We start from the raw sequence: 21879 nt of genomic DNA, 5'->3' as shown, positions 1-21879 counted from the left end.
ATTTTTCTTACCTTCCAGGTATTTCAGGGGTATAAAAAGAAAGGGAAACAACCTGATGATTTCGAATATATCCTACTCTTTTCAAAGCAATAAGTTCTCTCTTATCTACTTCTCCTAATATCAAAAACCATCCTTCATCTTTTGATTTGGGAAATCGAGGAGTAACTGCACAGCTCTCTGGCTTTCCCTGTAAACCAGAAAAAAAGATACAACATTAAAAATATCTAGACTTTCTAAGCCACTTGGTTGTAGTTAAGAGGTTATGTTGTCTCACTTGAAGGCCATACATCAACATAGTTCAGCATATCTATCTGAGATGTTTTAAATTTTCTTCCATTCTGGTTTGGTGTCTGTGACATGCTGTTATCTAACTTACTTCAAGATTCTCTGAGCATATTATAGACACTAGTTTGTGGCTATAACTATCAGAATATTTGGCCAGTTAGAATAAAAAGCTCTGGATCTTGACGTCAAATTCTCATGCTATTCCTACAGTTAACTTTAATATCACATTTGTAGTTTAACAAATTGAGACATAACCATGTTAACCAAATCTTCCAAAACCTTATTCACAAGAAACTGATGCTTAAGAAAGCAAACAAACAAACATACAAAGCCATCAAGACTAGACTCTGGACCTCAAAATGATGAGTACTATGTCAAATACATACTTTTCCCCTCATCCAAGAATAAAAACTCATGTAAGAAAGTATATATTCTAATATGGTAATATTAAATAATCCCTTCTCCGAGAAATGGGAAATTTTAAGTCAAGAAATTTGTAAAATATATTAATCACTACAATCTAAGATTAGATATAAACATAATCATAGCATTTGAGGTCTTTATTTTAGATCAATTTTTATAAAATGCAAGATTATTCTAATGATTCTTTAAGACAATAACTTTATAGCATAAAATATACTAATAATGATATATTCTCAGACTTCACTCAGTATTCTAGAGGGAGATGTTTCACTTACGTTATTTCAAAAGAAGGTCAGAGAGTAATATATTTTTGCAGCATTCAGAAACAAAAGTTAGAGTTTTTCTGGCATGATTAAATTTTTAAGTAAAATATTAAGGTAAAGAAAACATAGTTTTCCCTCATGATTTTATCTTTATGATTATTGCTATTTTTATGATTTTTACTATTATTAGTTTATAATTATTACTTTTTTTTGTTAAGTTGCAACACATTAAGTCATCTAAAAAATGCTCATACTGCTGGGCACAGTGGCTCATGCCTGTAATCCCAACACTTTGAGAGGCCAAGGCAGGTGGATCACCTGAGGTCAGGAGTTCGAGACAAGCCATGCCAACATAATACAAAAAATTAGCTGGGTATGGTGCTGGGAACCTGTAATCCCAGTTACTCAGGATGCTGAGGCAGAAGATCGCTTGAACCTGAGAGGCAGAGGTTGCAGGAAGCCGATGTTGTGTCCTTGCACTCCAGCCTGGGCAAAATGAGTGAAACTCTGTCTGAAACAAACACACGCTCCTATTAAGGTTGGGTGTGGTGGCTCATGCCTGTAATCCCAACACTTTGGGAGGCAGAGGTGGGCAGATCATTTGAAGTCAGGAGTTCAAGACAAACCTGGTCAACATGGTAAAACCCCGTCTCTACTAAAAATATAAAAAATTAGCTGGGTGTAATGGCACATGCCTATAATCTCAGCTACTCAGGAGGTTGAAGCGGTAGAACTGCTTGAACCTGGGAGGCAGAGGTTGCAGTAAGCCAAGCCTGGGAGACACAGTGAAACTCCGTCTCAAAAAAAAAAGCTAATATTAAAGCCTCTGAAATTCCAGAGGCTAATCAGCTCATACTTATACTGACAGATTTTTAGAATTAGAAATCAAATGAGATGATACTTGAAGGTACAATACTGAAAGAATATCTTAACAACAAAAAGTTACTGATCATTTTGTGTGTGAGAACAGAAGGTACAATACTAATGAACTACAGTTTCACCCCGATGGCTTAGTCTAGATACAGGAAAGCCCTGAATCCACTGGGCCAAAAAGAAGACAAATTTTTTCTTATTTTAATTATTATGACACTAAAAACCAATCTGCCCACATGCTGTGTACTAATATTCTTAGAGGACCGGATAATTAATTTTGGTGTCAGAGGCAAGAGAAAAGAGCATAGCAATCTAAAATAAAAATACTGTACAGTTTTGGCCCGTATGAACATTGACTAAGCTCGCCTATGCATTATAATGAAGGACACAGGCAGATGTGGCAACTGAGGCTCAGAGAAGCTTAACGTCTCATTCAAATCCATAGAGCTAAGTGGTAAAGATTCAGTCTCATCTACATCTAGCTTAATGTGGTTCCTGTATAGCAAAGTGTCTCTAGGGCAGTACTGCTCAAGCTTTAATGCCCTTAAAAGTCACCTGGGGCATTGAGTGAAAGTATAGATTTTGAGATCCCTCCCCTTGGGGTTCTGATTTAGCCAGTCTGGAGTGGAGCCAAGGAATGTGCACTTTAAAAGTCACTCCAGGAAATTCTGCTGGACTGAGTCTGTATACCACACTTTGAGAACAGTACTTTAGGCAATAGATTCTTATGCAAGTTAGATTTTCAGTGCTGAAAAATGGCACATAAGAAGAACTCACGAATTTCAAAAGACTAACTCTTGCTGCTTAAGACCAGTTGAGAAAGCAGGATTCATGAATGACACGGGCACATTAGTCATATTACAGATATGTGTGGTGGCGCATGCTGGTATTTGGTGTGAAATATTTGAGAATGGAAACCAAACACTATACCTTATGGAACCCAAAGTGGACTCTCTGCAAGCTGACTTGAAGCACATACTCTTGGTCAGCATGCAATTTGATCCATTTGTTGTCATCTCGTTTGTCTGCAGTCAGAGTTGAGACAGAGAGTTCATTATGTCCTTCAACTAAGTCATCCCAGGAGCCTTTAACACTTATGCCAACATTTATCACTGGCAAGTGAGATAAGAAATTCCATGCCTAAATAAAAAAAGAAAAGAAAAATAATAGAGGAATAGTTTATATGAAAGGCAATGATCAACTAAGAAATAGTGTGCTTTTAGAAAAAAGTCAACATTTTAATGTTGGGATTAATTCTGAATTCAATGCAGTTGTAAGAAATAACACAGAGACATTCTGTGGACCATTTACCCAGTTTCCTCCAAAGGTAGCATATTTCAAAACTACTTACCACAACTAGGATATTGACATTAATAGAATCCAATGATTTTGTTCAGATTTCCCCAATTTTTCTTCTACTTGTGTGTATATGCATGTATGTGTAAAAATAATGTGCTTTTAGTCTTTTTAATATCTTTGTATAAATAACTATGAGGGTTATCATTAAACTTGTGATTCCTTTACTGTAAATCCTTTCTGATATTGAGCAGCTGTTGACCAAATTAAAAAATAATAAGTTAAAAAATGTTGTTGAACTGGTTTCTTTTAGAGAAGCAGCTATTCAGACATTCATGTGACTTTTAAGATGGAAAGGATTACTTGGGGATATAAGGGAAACCTGAAAAAAATTCTGTAATGCAATTATTGATGTTAGTATCCTCCATTGACCACGTATTTTACATATTTTTGGTCCATACTTCACATTTGTCCTATTTATTCTGAAAACAAATTTTCTTTATATTCTATATATCATAAAGATTTCTATAAGTCTAGGGTTCCTTCTAGAAAGAAGTATGAATTTTTGGCATCATCATGCTGAGAATACCAATTAAAATGACACATTAAAAGATATTTTACTTAATTTAATACTTGCTCTTGAAGTGGGAAGACATTTGTGAAAAATCGGTATTCAAACAGCAAGTGCTCACCCATGTTGAATAAGTGAATACCCAGGTCTACAGAAAAGATGTAACAAAAGAAACATGAGGTCATCTTTTTCTAACATATACAATTATATGGCAATATCACCATCAGTGAAGAAAACTCAATACATTGGCTTTTTTTTTAATCCGTTGTTACCTTCCGAGTTAGTTTTTAAAAGTATATGGTACTTTAATTTTGGTTTTCCTTTTATTCCTTTAATATATACCACAGATTTCCCTATAGGCTTTGATTTTTTTAGGGCTGCTGAGTATACCTAATTAAAATGAGGGAATAAAAAAATGTAAATTCAATGCAAATTTTCAATGCTACTCCAATCCTGCAACTTGCCTTACAAATCTGAAATTATGTCTTGAACTAGATTTTGAAATAGTTAAGCCACAGGTTGTGCTTCAAGTACAAATGATGGTCTTTCCCCTGCTAGAACCAATAGTCACTAAGTATCAAAGCTGTATCACTTGATGTTCTCCTAGGACTGGCCAGTCTGGAAAAGTGGTTAAGGGGACTTAAATACACCATTTCTGTAAACCATTTGACTTTGTCAGACAATACAAATAACATTTACCCCATGAAGCAAGACTTCATATGTTTCTTTACTTGTACCATTAAATTAGTTACCAATATAATATTTTGTTATTAGTAATTCATTGGGATTTTACTTTATAAAGTCCCCAAATGTCATATCTGGTTTTTACATATATATATGTATTTTTTTTTAGTACTTAATGTTACTATTATTTTCAATCTACAATGTGTACACATATATTTATTGGATATATATATATATATTTATGTATATAAAACATGAGCTATTTTTAAAGAAGCTGCTAAGACATTTCAATACCAGCCAAACATATTTATCTGAGGATTAATCTTCATCTATTGAATCAGGCAAGAGCACTGCCATGCATACAATTATTTAATTAGCAGCCAAATCCTCTGCCAGTCAGCAGCCGTTCCAGGCATACTGATGGGGTAGAAGATGCAAATCTCACAGTCGTACTGCTTTTTCTCATTACTACTGCAATTAGCACTTAAATTGATGCTTTAAACATACTAATTTCTGGAATAATTCAGGATTTGTATGTTACCTGGGATCGCCTCACTGCAGAGCCGGCACCAGATTGCTCTGCAAATTGAAGCACTTTTGAGCCAAATAACCATCATCGTATCAGACAGAGCCAATTTGCATTTGGTTTTAAAGATAACAGAATGGCAATTTATGCAAATAAATTAAGTAAGTTTACTTCCGAGTTCTCCCTGAACTAATTATAACAATGTTCTAATTTTTCATCACATCTAAAACTTGGCTTGACATCAATGTATGTTGTGTTGGAAATCTGTTGTTGCTAAAAGAAGCCTTGTTTTGATTTAAATATATTGTTTTTATTCATAATTTTGATGGTAATTTAGTTAGAAAGGTAGGCATTTATTATGAATATTTAAATAGTATTTTGTGCCAATTTTGGGTTCAACAGAAACTGAACAGTCAATCAGACGTTAATGCCTGTTATAGTTTTTCCAAGTCTTGCTCAAAAATAAGTTCCACTTGTAAAAAAAAATAAAAGACATAGTTTAGAACTTTCTTTAATACCTGCATTTGCAAGTCAATATGTTAATTATGTTATAAATCCTGAATGTTTACTTTGACATGTTTAGGGTAAAATTGCTTAAGACTTGAAGTCTAGATAGCCAAATATTTCTGGCATTGTTCATTCATATTTTTGGTCTTCCTAAAGATTGTTTGGAGACATGATCCACGTTGTTTTTCACAATATAGATTTAGCTTTCCATGCAAGTTATATGGTTCACACACACACACACACACACACACACACACACACACACACAGTTTATTTGAAAGGATATTTTCAAATCTAGAAACCAAGTGATTATAATAATAAGAATAAGAGAGGGGCATAAACAAATAACTGAGGGAATTGCATGAAAATATACCCAAGCATACAGAAAGAAACACTATCTTGAAGAGACGGAGTAGAGGCTAGGATAATGCAGCCAAATGATGGACAAGCTACAGGAGGCTTTGCACAGCCAGCTTAGTAGCATTTATGCTGAAACAACTTCTCATAATGCCAACACTACTATTAATTACTATTCCTCTCATTATTTTTAGTGTTCATGTATTGAGTTCTAATTCTAATTTATTGAGTTCTTATTCTGTATCAAGAACTGTATAAAGCAGTTTACATAACAGTATCTTGCTTAATTTTCACAAGAACTTCTTGAGACAGGTATGTTTTCATGTTCATAATTATAGTAGTAAATGGCAGAGACAATTTAACCCAAGGTGAGTCTGGTTCCTAAATCCATGCTCTATGTTAGAAAACTCTTGGTACACCTTCTCAGAGTAGAGGAGCCTTCAAAACACTTAAGAGATGGTCTTACCTGCTTCATTTTTGCAGCATGTAGTTCACTTTCTACCATGGAGCTAAATACATGGTCTTTCCCTTCACAGGCATGGATCAGTTCAGGAAGGCACTCGATGGAGGTCCGACTCCTTGCATGTAGGCCCTTTATAATTGGCTTCCATTTCCTAGGAAATAATATCAAACCAACCAAACAATTGTTTCACAGCACAAACAAGATTTTCTGACAACGGTGGTTTATATAATTATCACTTTTTTTGTTTTAATTAAGATATAACATTTTAAGGCTGTTATGCTAAGTTTAAAAATTCAGCCAGCATTCTATATGGGGTAACAGCCCAAGGCAGTACTGTTATCACTGCATAAAATGTATTAATTATGTGTGAGCTCAGTAAATACTTAGGGTTCACAGACATTGGGTGTTTTTCTACCGGGAGGCACTAATGTGAAGTAATGCTTCCATGTAGATGAAGTACTGATCTGGACCCCTGACATGTGCTTAATAGGTACAGCAAATGTCTTTAATTACTTAAGTAAAGTTTTAAATCATAAATTGTTGGGAACATGAAGTTAAAAGTTCATTTTGAGAATTTTTGAGATTTACAGCATAAGTAGTGCTAGATCCCAGAAACACAGGCCAACTAAATTTTCCAGCAAGAAGAAAAATATAATACAGCACTCTTAAGGGTGACAGGAAAATTGTATCAAATCTCCTAGGCCCCAAGCAGCTTCCACAGCAGACCTGCGAGCTATATGTGGTAGTACCTTAATGTGCCTTTTTTACTGCTGAAACTCTACTCCCATAACTTTTATACCATATTGGAAGGGCTCCTGAAACTGAGCTGTGGACACATAGGAGTTTATCTGCCTTTCTCCCTATGCCACCTGCTGCTGGTATAGCTCACTCTGAGTGTCTTTTAGTTTCTAGGGACATTCCATGCTGGGAACCCATGTATCATAGAGACAACTGCCCTGGGACCCAATATACTTGAGTCAAATTGAGGGACTTTCCTGAGGAGACTCCATGTCTGCCTGAGGTTCTTGTTGGTATCTGTGTCTAGATGTGTCAAATAACTGCCACCCCACATCCAGCTGACAGAAGTATGGAGTGCATGATGGCAAGCTACAGCCAGATTGTTTTGCTTGTCTACATAACTGTGAACCAACATTTTGGCTACAAAGTATCTCTCATTTGGCGTGAAACACTGGTGTGAAAGAAACATTTCCAATTTAACATTGCCAGTCTTGCCTGCATTAGACACTGTTCTTTTCCTTGCAAATGTATTTCAGCCATGTACATGAGACTTAAGGGTTAAAAATTTTGATGCTAACATAAACTCTTAAGTATAGGTTATATCTTGAGCTCCTAATATATATCACTACCTAGTTCGGGACATTTTGCAGATGTGCAATTTACTTTTGACAATGGATTTCAGATCCCTCAAATCTCTTCAACAATGACATTGGTCATTTATTTTGCTTTAGATCACAAAACATTTTTGCTTTAGATCACAAGACATCATTAAAATGATGTCTTTTAAGATAATAATGTATCCAATGCTTCCAATGGAAAATGATTTAGATAGGAGAAGGTTAAACTGTATTTCAGCTTGGGACTGATGATCAAATTCAAAACAAGAATGTATGTCACTTGGCCATGTCTCACTCTGGGGAACAGGGGTATTTTCAATGTCAATAACTAGTATTCTCCATAACATAACATTTCAATGACTATATAGATAATTTTTTTTGAAATTAAAACAATTACATTGAAAAGTAAAACAATTACTTGAAAAGGTGAAGATGATGATTTTCTATGTTTGGTAGTGTAAGAAGAGAAGAGTCTTTTAACCACCGACCCTGGATCACCATCTGAATCAGGTTGGTGATATTGAGGACAGTCACCAGCCAGCCCTGGTTTGCAGCCACGTCCAGCATTGCCTGAACAGGGAAAATGTACATGTTACAAGAATATCATGGTACTTGCCCTCTCCACTGGGATTCTGATGTTTGCCTCAACAAACAACAAAGAAAGCAAGCATTATTATCTCTAACTTACCATTCATCAATATACAAACCAGAAAATAAACCATAGTTGGATCGCAGGGAACAAATCTGATCATAGCATTTACCGTACATTACTTCCTACAAAGGGCCAAATACTAAGTTTTGTTAGGGTAGCAAAGATAGCTAGATAATATTGGTACCTAGTGCTAAAACAAGGATAAAAACTCAGTGTACTATGAGAGCAAATACTCATATTATTCACTGTATTAAGAACATTAGCAGCTGCATTTAAAGAGTGAATCTCATGTAGTCTTTCAAATTTAAAATCAATAATGGTAAGGAGATAGTTTTTCTTGCCAAAAATTTATTTTCTCCAAAGAACAGGCTAAAGATAGAGGCCTGGTTTTCAATGACAATAATACACCACATACTAGCAAAGGGGGCAAGTGCCAGTGGTACATGTGGAATGAAGAGAAGCTACTCATATTAGTCTATACATTTAATCTAATGTTTTATGGACAAACAAAAGGCTGCATTTGCTTAAGGCAAAACTAAACAGTGAAATCTTATTTAAACAAAGGCGAAGTTTACACAGGCAAAGCTATTTCAATTAAATTAGATTCTGGAGAATGCTGACTTAAAGACACATAAGTTAATAACATGATCTTAGGTAGCTATTTTATACAGTTTTAGTACTATACTCTCTTGTTTTGGGAAATGAGATGAAGACAGGAAAAATTAGATAGGCCTAGCAAATAATTAAAATGATACTTTAATAGTAAATATCTCAACAACAGCAAAATATTTATAAAATGTATAAAATCTGTTAATGGATTTTTAGAAATAATTTTTAAGGCATATTATGTTGGAAAAATTAATTTGCTATAATAGTATTGCTGATGGAGAAATATTTTCCTTCTGAGCTTTGAATATCCTACTCTGTGTTATCTAATTTACAAAAAATTTAAAAAACACCTGGCTAAATGAATCTATGGTTTTCTTAGTATATTACAGAGAAATGGATCAAAGTTTCTGGATATCATGATTAATGTGACGGCATGGTCAGACTGGTCTTTAGCACCCATTAACCTGTTAGATATACATCATAAAGATAGAATGTTGGTATAATAGGTATATTTATATATGCATGTGTATATGAATATGTATACATATATGAATGTACATATTTATAAATCTAGGGAAAATCCACTTATATTCCTTTTTAAATCCAATTATATTTCCTTTTTCCCTGTACAGCAGAATATTATACTGTGTCTTTCTTCGAAGTGTATGAGACAACAACTCATGATGAATGCTACTCATAGACAAAAAAGAGTAGTTTACAAGTCACAGCTCTTGAGTCTTACTAAGGGAAGAGAAAAGGAAGAGAGAAATGAATAATCATACCTAATACAGTATTATGATGATGTCAGAACTTGTAATGTGGAGTAACTATGGCAATTTTACTTGTGATTTTATATTGCAACTTGACTGGAAATAAATTCCAGACCAAAAGCTCACATACTAGAAGCGGTAGATGGATGAACCATATGTTCTTAACTTTGAAGTTTTCATGATGAAATTGAAAGATTTCATAAAGTTTATGAGATTTCCCCACAATTTTTCATTGTAGGATCCAGATGTGAAAATGTAAAAAAAACATGCTAACTACTTAAATGAAATAAATAAAAAGCTATATCATAAATTGAAAACTATTATTTATCTTGTTTAAATTTAGAGAAAAAGCAGGTGGGGAGCCTAACAATCTGTAATGGTAAAAAGTTTTGTGGTTCCCCAATTGAGTTGAACCAAAATGTTGCTATATGTTTCTCTGCTCAATTACTCCCTAGTTATCTTGTTCTCTTTGCCCCTACTGCCTTAGTGCAGACCTTCGCTTCTCACCTGGAACATTATAGTTATTCCTTATTCTCATCTAATTTCTTTTCAATCTGTACTTTATATTGTTACTGAAGTGAATTATAAAAAGGTAAAACTGATCACATCATTCCTCTGCTTACGTTTCTTTAATGCTTTTACACTGTGTAGGGGATAAAAAACTGATACTTCTCTGAATGACAATCAACATCCTCTGATCTATCTGGTCCTTGCTTTTCACTCTGGCCACCACCTGCTCTGTACTCTTAGTAGAGCTATACATAACTACTGGTATTTTCCCACACTGACCTGTGCTTTTAATGTTAATTTTTTTTGCTTCCTTTCTTCTTTTACTCCTCCCCCCTCCTCCTCCTCTTTCTCCTCTTCTTCTTCCTTCTCCTCCTTTTCCTCCTCCTTCTTTTTCTTCCCTTTTTTAAAACAAATACCATTCCTTGTACTTTGTCCCTCTGAGAAATTCCCATTCATCCATCAAGTCTCGTTGAATGCTACTTTTTACAATGACTCCTCCAGATAGTTGTAGGTACAGTCAAGCACCACATCATGATGTTTTGATTAACAACGAACGAACCTGCATACACAGTAGTGGTCCCATAAGACTATAATGTCATATATTCTGTAACTTTTCTATGTTTAAATATGTTTAGATACATGAATATCATTGTGTTACAATTTCCTACAGTATTCAGTACAGTAACATTTTATACAGGTTCATAGCCTAGGAGTGACTGGCTACAACCATATAGCGTAGGTCTGTAGTGAACTATACCATCTAGGCCTGTGTAAGTACACTCCACGATGTTCACACATGAAGAAACTGCCTAAGGGCATGTTTCTCAGAACTCAGCCCTGTTAAACGATGCATGACAGTATTTTTCCTATGCCTCTGCTGTTCTTGACACACTTTACCATCATCCTTTTGTAATCCCCTGTTTACACATCTGTCCTTTAAAGTATAGGTTCTTTATGGCAATAATCTGGAATCATTCCTTGTAATTCTAGCCCCAGCACAGTGCACTCAAGAAATATTTATTAAAGAATATAGGTAAAAATCCAATTACAATGGCTATAACAACATTCTGCCTAAGTTATTGCACATCTACCAAAGACAATACGGTATAAGAGAAAAGAAACAAATTTTAGTGTCAGATAAACATAAAGTAATCCCCCCTTAACTGTAGTGAATATATTCTAAGACCCTTATTTTACTTAATGGCTCTGAAGTGTATGAGTAGTGATGTTGGTAATTTGAATATGCCAAAGGGAAGCTGTAAAGTGCTTCCTTTAAGTGAAAAGGTGAAAGTTCTTGACTTCATAAGAAATCATATGCTGAGGTTTCTAAGGCATACAATAAGAAGGAAGGATAGTGTATTCATGAAATTGCGAAGTAGAAAAAAAATTCATGTTAGTTTTGCTGTCACACCTCAAATTGCAGAAGTTATGCCACAGAGCATGATACATGCTTAGTTAAGATTAAAAAGGCATGAAGTGTATGGGTAGAAGACATGAACAAAAACATGTTCTAATTGATGGTTATTAGGTTCTGTACTATCCATGGTTTTAGGCAGCCACTGGGGGTCTTGGAACTATCACCCGAGTATAAGGAGTATTGTTGTACAAGATGCCAGGGAACAAGGCCAAAGATAGATCCTGTAGCTCAGGCCAAACTGGAGGATGTGGGCCTGCTTTTCAGTTTGAGTGGGCAAGCCCATGTGACTATTCAGAGATCCAAACCTGATAGGGGCTAAGGCCAAGGGATGGTCCAGGTAAACGGACTTGAGGGTCCTGGTATCTTTCAGGGATACACTTCATATGACTGAGCTTAGGATGAGTTCCTTGTGTCTCGCTACCTTTTACAGCAGTTTTCCTGTCAGATAAGGTCTGATAGGTATATGCTCCTCCCCAAATTGGAGATGGTTTTGGTAACAACTGGAGAGCATGCCTGGGTTTCCCAAGTAACCCCAAAGTCCTTTACAGGGATCTAATACTCAGAGATCTAAACAACAAAAGGTTGTTTTAGTACATTGAGGAGAAATAATCCTTGACATTCATTAGCAGCTTAGCAGTAACAGTACGCAAATATTTAATCCCCCTTTACCTCTTATCCACTTTCTGCTTGGCACACTATCTACCAGACAAAGCTAGGATGATTCTGAGTGTTGAGGAAACATGAATGGGGGCTGACTCTGTGTGTGAATTCTACTAAGTTGGAATCAATTTCAGTTAATTGTTGATTTGGAATTCTTTGTCATCACCAGCTCTGGAAGAATGGAAATGTGATTCAAGCACTGTATCTGCTTATAAAATTATACTACAACTAAAACCTAATTTTATTTAGCAAAAACAATAGGGTTGCCATTTATTGAAGAGAGGTGAGCTGGAGAGGAGGTGATGAGTTTAATTTTGAACACATTTTTACTGAGGCGCTACCATAAAGCCAAGAAGTTCAGGTGAAAATGAGCTCTGGAGAAAGTGTATGGGCTAGAGCTGTGGACTTAGAAATCCTGGGCACAAAGTGGGCAGCCAAAAAAATTAAAATGAGCATGTATGGAGCAGAGATAGGGAAAGCGGAGTGGGTTACCTGGAGATGATGTCTGGGAAGGCAGGGGGAGGGCAGCTAAGGTAGTCTCACAAGCACTACTGAAATAGTCGTGATTAGGATGGATGTTTGTTAAGCATCTACTATTTGACAAATACTTTGTTAATCACTAAGTTATTTTATTTAAACCCATTTTTCAGATGAAGAAATTGTGGCCTACACAGATAAGAAAACTACCTAAGGCTGCACAGCTCTGGTAAATGGGTACAGCTGGGACTTGAGTTTTGGGGAACCTGACTACAAGTGCTTGCTTTAACCAATATAGTATATTGCCTATGAAGTTCAGGATAAGAAGGAAGATGTGTAGACTTTGAATAGGTCCATAAATTAGAATTAAAGACTCTATGAGGAATATGCATACTAGATAAATCAAAACTTTGAGAAGTTTTCCTGACAAGACAGAATGTAAGCAAATAATGAGTTTGGATGAAGTATAATCAGTAGTGTGATTCACAAACACATGATATTGATTGAAGAGTGGGTGTGGTAGACTAGACAAAGGTTTAGCCTGAGAGTTTAGAGTATTGTGCCTTTAAATTAGCTGTAAGACCTTGGGCAAATCACTTAACCACTGGTATTCATTTTCCTCGTCTGATAAATCAACGAGTTTAATTAGGTGCTTTTTAACGGCTTCTGTCTATCCTCCGTAAGCTTTAATTTTTCAACAATAAAATGCCAACATACTCATACTACATAGTTATTTGTTTTTACAGAGCTTACTTTCTATTTTTCTAGGTGAACTGTAATATCCTTGAGGTTAGGGGTGGTATATACTAAGCAGGAAATAAACTGTACAGAGAAAAGACCCTTCTGGGGTCAGAGAAAGATAAGTTACCTGCTTCTAGGGTATGTGGGGAAGAACTTACTATAAAGAGAGGCTTCTCTTGGTCCCTGGAGACCTCACTCACAGAGAGTGAATGAATAGAGAAGCTCTGAGGTGAAGAGAAGGGAAGTTGATAGCACTTATATTAGAGAGTGTCAATCATTTCAGTAAGTTGGAGGCGATGTCTCTTGCTGGGGGGAAGTACCATAAAGGAGCACAACAATGTTTGGAATAAGTACTGGAGAGAATTAAAGATGTGAATAGAAATTAGAGCAGCTGTGAGTTTCAACAGTATGATTTTGTAGTAGAAACAATGAGCTGTGGATTGTTTCCAGCAATAATAAGTATGCATAATTTGGATGTGAAAGTAGAGAACTCGAATGTCAATGGTTATCCAGGGAGGTGAGAAACATTAGGGTACCAGTGACATTACTGTTGAAATGGCCAACTGTGGTGTCAATGCTGTTTAGGTAGCAAGTGAAGTCATAAACTGAAGGAACTGAGGAATAAATTAAGAGATTAGGAAGGGAATAAGAGATTCCAGATCAGAATAACAGTAATGTTCCAACTGATTGATAAAGATGCTGTGGTCAGAGAGGAGACCACACTCCTTGGCCTACTTTAAGCACTACCTTCTTGATACCAGTGATATCAACAATGTAATGATTAAAGTAGTTTGAATATAACAGGAATATGGGATGCATGTGATTATGATGTTAAAAGGGTCATCTGTTGAGCCCCCACTATGATGGAGCTGAAGACTATGAACTGGTATTTTTTTTTTTTGAGACGGAGTTTCACTCTTGTTACCCAGGCTGGAGTGCAATGGCGCGATCTCGGCTCACTGCAACCTCCGCCTTCTGGGTTGAGGCAATTCTCCTGCCTCGACCTCCTGAGTAGCTGAGATTACAGGCACGCGCCACCATGCCCAGCTAATGTTTTGTATTTTTAGTAGAGACGGGGTTTCACCATGTTGACCAGGATGGTCTCGATCTCTTGACCTTGTGATCCACCCACCTCGGCCTCCCAAAGTGCTGGGATTACAGGCTTGAGCCACCGCGCCCGGCCTGAACTGGTGTTTGAGCAAAGTAGGAAAGAGATCTAGAGCTTAGAAGATGATAAAATAATCTTATGGACACTGAAAGTAAAACAAAACATGGATAGAAGCAGAAGTCTGAGAACAAAGAAGTGTTTAGAGAGCTTTTGTTACTGGGGAAGTAAGAAGAATCAGCCAGGTTAGGAGTTTCAAAGTTGAATATTACAATGATGGTGATGTGTGTGTCTGTCTGTATCTGAGGGAGAGGGTAAGAGAGGGAAAGAAAGAGGAAGGAGGGAGACAGGAAGACAGAAATGGGGGCTAGGGATGGGGGTGCAAAAATCAAAGAGACATACAACAAACATCTTAGACCTCATCCTTATATGGAAAACTTAACTTCTGAAGTACTTGGCTTTATGCAAAGGTAGAAGAAAATAAAACAATAACAAAAAGAAACAAAAAGCAAAACCGCAAACCAAAGTGTTTGAGTTTAGAAAATGAGCAGTCAGTCTCTGTAAAGAAATTTTTTAAGGTGTGAGGTTCCCGAAAGCAAAGCTATCCTTTGTGACTTGGATATACCACATGTCCTCAACATCTATTTCAAATCAATTTCAAGAATTTCCTAAGCATAACAGCCTTGGTCTTGGCATTTAAATTCAACCTATAGACACTTTTCTTCTTATCTTCTACAATTGTAGCTTATACTTTAAAAAACTAGCATTTTAAGCTTGATAACATATCTGTTTATATTTCATAGCAAGTAAATCTCATGAATTCATTGTGAAAAGCTCCAAACAGTGAATTATGTAAAGTCAGGTTGTGTAAAGGGTATGCTATATGGTGTGATGAAAACATTTGTATAGTATTACACAGAATATATAAGACTTTCACTAACAGCTATCATCTAATACTTTACAATACTAACTATGAAGCAGGCATTAATATTATTTCCCTTCACAGAAAGGGGACCTTAAGCTTAAAGAAGTTTAGTGACTATCATGCTGGTAAAAAAAGTGATGAAGTTAAGGCTTGATTTTGGCTTTCCAGTTTCATATATGTGCTCATTACATTGTATTCTATTAAATGTGCTGATTTCCACAGATCCTGTCTTTCTTCAAAAAGAATCTGAGGTGGCTTACATCTGTCTCTTTTTCCTACATAGCAGAAAAATGCAAACTCCAAACAAAATTATTAGGTATTTAATTGATTATTGTTTCTGTGAGTAAATTTTATCAACATATGTTTTGAAAATCTAAAATTTTAAAATTAATTTTAACCCACCATTTTGTTATAACTACATCTTAACATTTATTTTCAGGTGCTTATCTTTTGAAACACAACTGAATTCTGGATTTAAATAACCTATAAGTAAAATAGGAGCATTGAGCACTGTGATAAAATTAACCAAATTTTATTGCAAGAAATAGCATCCCTTACGTAGGCTACTAAAAGAAAATCTACAACATTAAATGTACATAAAGAGGTAGGTTAAAAGGCGGATAATAAAATCTAGCTGTAAGGCTCATTATTTTTAAAATTTCCCCTAAAATCTAACCTTCAGTTTAAGGAATAAGTCAGTTTAATCCTTAGTGTCCTCAAGTCTCTGTGGCTGTAGGGTGTATGCATGGAGTTGGACAGATGGTGCTCCAGCCTCTCTCCCCTTCTTAGTATTCTTTAAACTTATACTCTCTCTTCCGCCTCCCTTTATCCTTCCTCCCCTTCAAGGGACCTTTTCTCCTTTTCCCCACATCTCTTGTCATCATCTTAATGTATTTAGTGATAGTACAGAGATTACAATAAACATCAAAATAAGATCATTGCCAGGAGCAGTGGCTCAGGCCTGTAATCCCAGCACTTTGGGAGGTGAAGGCGGGACAATCAGTTGAACCCAGAAGTTCAAGACCAGCCTGGGCAACATAGTGAGTCCCCGTTAAAAAAAAAAAAATGCTGGGTAAGGTAGTGGTATGTGCCTGTGGTCCTAGTTACTTGTAGCCTGAGGTAGAAGGATCGCTTGAGCCCAGGAGGTTGAGGCTAATACACTCCAGCCTGGGTGACAGAGTGAGGCCCTGTCTCAAAAAACAAAAACAAAAACACAGAAAGAAAAAGAAAAGAAGATCATGACAAAGTTTAAAGTGATACACAATGTTGTTATGTCTGTTCAAATTAAATGACATGAGGATGATATATTGTCATCAGTTTAAAAGAAATTTATTTATGCCAAAATGAGAAAAATACATTAATTTATGAAAACCAAGTTATTTATGAAGTATCGTAAGAAAGCAAAACACTATGGAAAGATCATCAAAACCAGGAAAGTCTGAGAAACTGTCAGAGCCAAGAGGAGCCTAAGAAATGACTACTGAATTTAATGGGCTATTCACAATGAGATTCTAGAATAGAAAAAGGGCATTAGGGATCATCACACTTTGTATACCTTTATCAAAATGTTACATGTACCCTCAAAATAGGGACAACTCCTATATGTCAAGAAAAAAATTTTAAAAAGAAAATAGAACAGTAGGTAAAAATTAAAGAATTCGGAAGAAGTATAGACTTTTTAGTTAAGAATTATTTGCCAGTATTGGCTTATAAATTGTAACAAATGTACCTTACTAATATATTTAAGATGTCAATATTGGAGGAAAAATAGGTTCTAAATATATGGGAACTCCGTACTATCTTTGCAACTTTTCTGGAATATAAAAATATTCCCAAACAAAAAGTTTATTTAAAAAAATTATGGAAATTGATCCTAGGCAGCTTGTTAAAACATTAGTTGTTAGACATCTGCTAGAAAATGTACTATTTAGTTCAAGAGCTCCCAGAAGTTTTACAATAATGGGAAAACCCGAAAAAGCTTTCTTGACAGAAAAGCACACTCCTTTAAAGGTTCAGGTCAGTTGCAAGCAATGATACAATATTTTGTCAATAATTAAAATGCTATAAGTACATTTATAAGAATCTTTTTCAATAGCAACAGTTGTTCATAGTAACTTTCTCCTGAACTTTTACCCCCAGAAGGTTAGCATTCAGGAAGCTCAGCTGCTGTCTAACAAACTTAATTAATCAAAAAGTCATTTCCGAGCTGTAACTATGAGTAAAAGCGCTTCAAGTGTGCTAGCAAGCCTACAAGTTAATCAAAATGCTAATGCAGTACAAATTAAAGTTGTGATTAACATTTCACAGTAGCTGCTTAAGTGAATTGATCACACAAATGGGTTAAGCATTACTCATTTCCTATAGCCCCAACCGGGAAAAGGGTTGTTATGTGGGTATGAGGAGAGGAGCAGGGGGAAGAAGTATTCTTCATAATAGCATCATATCATCAATAAACCACCACCAAATTGTTATACAAAAGCTTACAGGTAAAGTCACTCAAGGGGAAAACAGCCTTCCAAATTACATTACAGTCCTTGAAAGGAGAATGGCTATAAATCCACAAGAGTAAGTAAAGGTGTTTAACACCTCAAAATCCACACATTTGTATTAGTTTTGGAAAAGCTAAATGCATCAGCTCTGTATCACTTCCCTAGTGGAGAATGGTGCTTTGTTTTAGGCGGTGTTTTGGGTGTTCTGCTGTGGAGATAAAATGTAGCTTTGACTATCTAAGACTAGGATTCTGCACCATTGTGTGGTCTTTTGCACTTGGAAAAATAATCACTCAGGATTAAGTTCATTTAGAATTATTTGTTTTTAAATAGCCATCCATTAATACAATGTAGTCAGGTTTTTATGGCAAGATATAAGCTCCTGGCAGTCTGGCCAGGAACGCAGCCTGAATTAGGCTTCACCTTCATCCCTACGAATTTGATAAGGTCACAGTAATACTTACAATACATAAACTATATTTTTTGGTAGATAATTCAGATTTGGCAGAAAATCTTAAAAACATTGTAAGAATCCACACATAAAAAAATCTCCTTCTCCAATCCTTCCTATAAATGAACTAGAAATAAAAAAGTGACATATTTATTTTAGTTACCTATGATATATTGAGATCTATATACTCCAAGCATTGTACCCAAGTCACCTTAACAGTTGGTGACATTACAGTTAAGTTTCCAGCATATTTTGGATGATACAAAAACCACCAAATGTATACTCAGAGAATTAATGCTCATAGTTCCTTGAAACATGTCCATAAATCATTTACTTATAATTTATTCATCTTTTTCTCAAAATGATTAGAAGAAGCTTTCTGAAGCTTCTTGTGCAGTACTGTTTACTTAAAGATAAAGTTTTCTTGGTCTAATAAGAATTTAAAAATTTGAACAAATTCTACAAAAATACGCAAAAGATTTTATCTACCATTTGCTGTATCAAAACATTTCTTACAAGTATTAGATTAAGGATTTGACCAAGTACTTCTATTGTTAAGCTCAGCAATACCTGGACTATTTTCACTGCTAACTGTATTTGAACTCTGCAATTCTAAAACTCATTTGTTTAAATGACACTGACATTCTTTAATACGTTGCCAACCCACTGAGCCTGTGCTTAGTGCATCCATAGGTAAACACTCATCAGATGTTGCTTTAGCCTTGCTCCACGGCAATTCTACCTCCTGGCATCATAAAAAATTCCTATGCTTTTTAATCTACTACAAATGAGAATCACTTGTTAATAAAAATATAGAACCAGCTTACAGTCATATTTTTCACTTAAAATAATTTTTAATGAAAAATACCCATATCATTACATCTTATTTTTTCTTCCCTTATCTTATTCTGTCCTATTCTTAGACTCTACTGTGTGTATCCATAAATGTACATACACATCTTTTTTATTTTTTTAAGATGGCATCTCACTCTGTCATCCAGGCTGGAGTACAGTAGCATGAATCATGGTTCATTGCAGCCTCAAACTCCTGGGCTCAAATGATCCTCCTGCTTGAGCCTCCCAAGTAACTGGGACTACAGGTGAATGTCACCATGCCCAGGTAATTTTTTTGTTTTATTTTTTTGTAGAGATGTCTCACTTTGTTGTTGCCCAGGCTGGTCTCAAATTCCTGGCCTCAAGTGATCCTCCTGCCTCAGCCTCCCCCTGTTGGGATCACTGGCATGAGCCATTGCACCTGGCCCATACATATCTTAAGGTTATCTATTAACATACTTTAAAAAATAGATTGAAGATAAAATGCATTTTCAGAATATCTGTGAGTTAAAAACAGGAAAAATATAATACTAGCTATGTAAAATTATGTACTTTTAGTTTATCAAGTTGTTACAGAGATTAAGAGGTAGAATTGTTTTGAAGTTTAAGCTAAACAACAATTCCACCAATAAACTTGTAAAGCTTTGTTTTTGCAAATATAGGAAGGTTGTTGGAATGAAAAAGGTATGCCCATATAATTTATATACTTCTTCCCTTGATTTATGCAGTTGATTAAAGATATTTTTTAGTTAGCACTTATGACAACAAATAAAGCCTACTAGAACATTTTGACATTAATTGGAGTTTACATGGTATCTCACATGTGAAAGAGAAGAAAGACTGGAAACTCAGTAGATCAAAAAGACTTGTCTGCTCATCCTATGGAGTAGTCATTCTTTTATTCCTTTACTTTCTTAATGTGCTTTCACAAAAATAAAAATAAAAAAAAATAAAAAAAATAAAAGAGAAGAAAGGTTTCCCTATTTAATAAATGGTATTGGGAAAACTGGCTAGCCATATGCAGAAAGCTGAAACTGGATCCCTTCCTTAGACCTTACACAAAAATTAACTCAAGGTGGATTAAAGATTTAAACATAAGACATAACACCATAAAAACCCTAAAAGAAAACCTAGGCAATACTATTCAGGACATAGGCATGGGCAATGACTTCATGACTAAAACACCAAAAGCAATGGCAAAAAAAGCCAAAATAGACAAATGAAATCTAATTAAACTAAAGAGCTTCTGCACAGCAAAAGAAACTATCATTAGAGTGAACTGGCAACCAACAGGATGGGAAAAAATTTTTGCAATCTGCCCATCTGACAAAGGGCTAATATCTAGAATCCATGGAGAACTTAAACAAACTTATAAGAAAAAAAAAAAAACAACCCCATCAAAAAGTGAGTGAAGAATATGAACAGACACTTTTCAAAAGAAGACATTTATGCAGCCAACAAACATATGAAAAAAAGCTCATCATCACTGATCATTAGAGAAATACAAATCAAAACCACACCGAGATACCATTTCACACCATTTAGAATGGTGATCATTAAAAAATCCGGAGATAACAGATGCTGGAGAGGATGTGGAGACATAGGAATGCTTTTACACTGTTGGTGGGAGTATAAATTAGTTCAATGATTGTGGAAGACAGTGTGGCAATTCCTCAAAGATCTAGAACCAGAAATACCAGCAATCCCATTAATGGGCATATACCAAAAGGATTATATATCATCCTATTATAAAGACACATGCACATGCATATTTATTGTGGCACTGTTCACAATAACAAAGACTTGGAACCAACCCAAAAGCCCGTCAATGATAGATTGGATAAAGAAAATGTGGCACATATGTATCATGGAATACTATGTAGCCATAAAAAAGGATGAATTTATGTCCTTTGCAGGGACATGGATAAAGCTGGAAACCATCATTCTCAGCAAACTGACGGAAGAATAGAAAAGCAAACACCACATGTTCTCACTCATAAGTGGGAGTTGAACAATAGGAACACATGGATACAGGGAGGGGAACATCACACACCTGTCGGGGGGTAGGAGCCTAGGGGAGGGATAGCAGGGGATAGGCTCTAGGGGAGGAATAGCATTAGGAGAAATACCTAATGTAGATGATTGGTTGATGGATGCAGCAAACCACAGTGGTACATGTATACCAATGTAACAAACCTGCACGCTCTGCACATGTACCTAAGAACTTAAAGTATAATAATAATAAAAAAGACATTGGTGTTAAGGAAAATAATATAAAATGAAATCTCCCCTATTAAATTTAGATCCAAGAATATATAAAACAATAGAAACTTATCCACCAGAATGTAGCTCCTTAAAGGTCTTCCTTTCAGACACTGAATCACCTAGAATATTATCAAAGCAGCTGTGCTGGCTACTTCCATTAGGGCAATGGAATATAAATTCAATCTGTATTAACCTGTACCTTGGTACGTAGAAGATAGATCTTTACATTCTTCCTCAATAGTAAAGAGGAGAGATTTGCTGTCTTTTGGGGAATTGGTAGGTCCATATCTTGAGGCAAGGAACTCTGAAAGTGCCTATTACTTTTAGAAGTTTGAAGTTTTCAAATGTGTGTGTGTGTTTGTGTTTGTATG

General features: G+C 35.5%; 1 protein-coding gene across 1 annotated transcript in view; it reads right to left on the bottom strand.

The window, feature by feature from the left end:
* Positions 1 to 21879, bottom strand: part of ASCC3 (activating signal cointegrator 1 complex subunit 3) — a 361254-nt gene that overhangs the window by 890 nt on the left and 338485 nt on the right. The window contains exons 38-41 of the mRNA XM_032275177.1: positions 8022 to 8173; positions 6252 to 6399; positions 2775 to 2984; positions 12 to 187 (exon numbers count right to left, since the gene is read on the bottom strand). Coding sequence (XP_032131068.1) covers positions 12 to 187; positions 2775 to 2984; positions 6252 to 6399; positions 8022 to 8173 — 686 coding nt within the window. The remainder of the gene's footprint in view (positions 1 to 11; positions 188 to 2774; positions 2985 to 6251; positions 6400 to 8021; positions 8174 to 21879) is intronic.

This window comes from Sapajus apella, unplaced genomic scaffold (assembly GCF_009761245.1).
Source record: "Sapajus apella isolate SASKATOON/1434 unplaced genomic scaffold, GSC_monkey_1.0 scaffold6, whole genome shotgun sequence".
NCBI lineage: Eukaryota > Metazoa > Chordata > Mammalia > Primates > Cebidae > Sapajus > Sapajus apella.
Note: the sequence above shows the minus strand (reverse complement) of the source record. Positions and strands in the feature narration are given on the sequence as shown.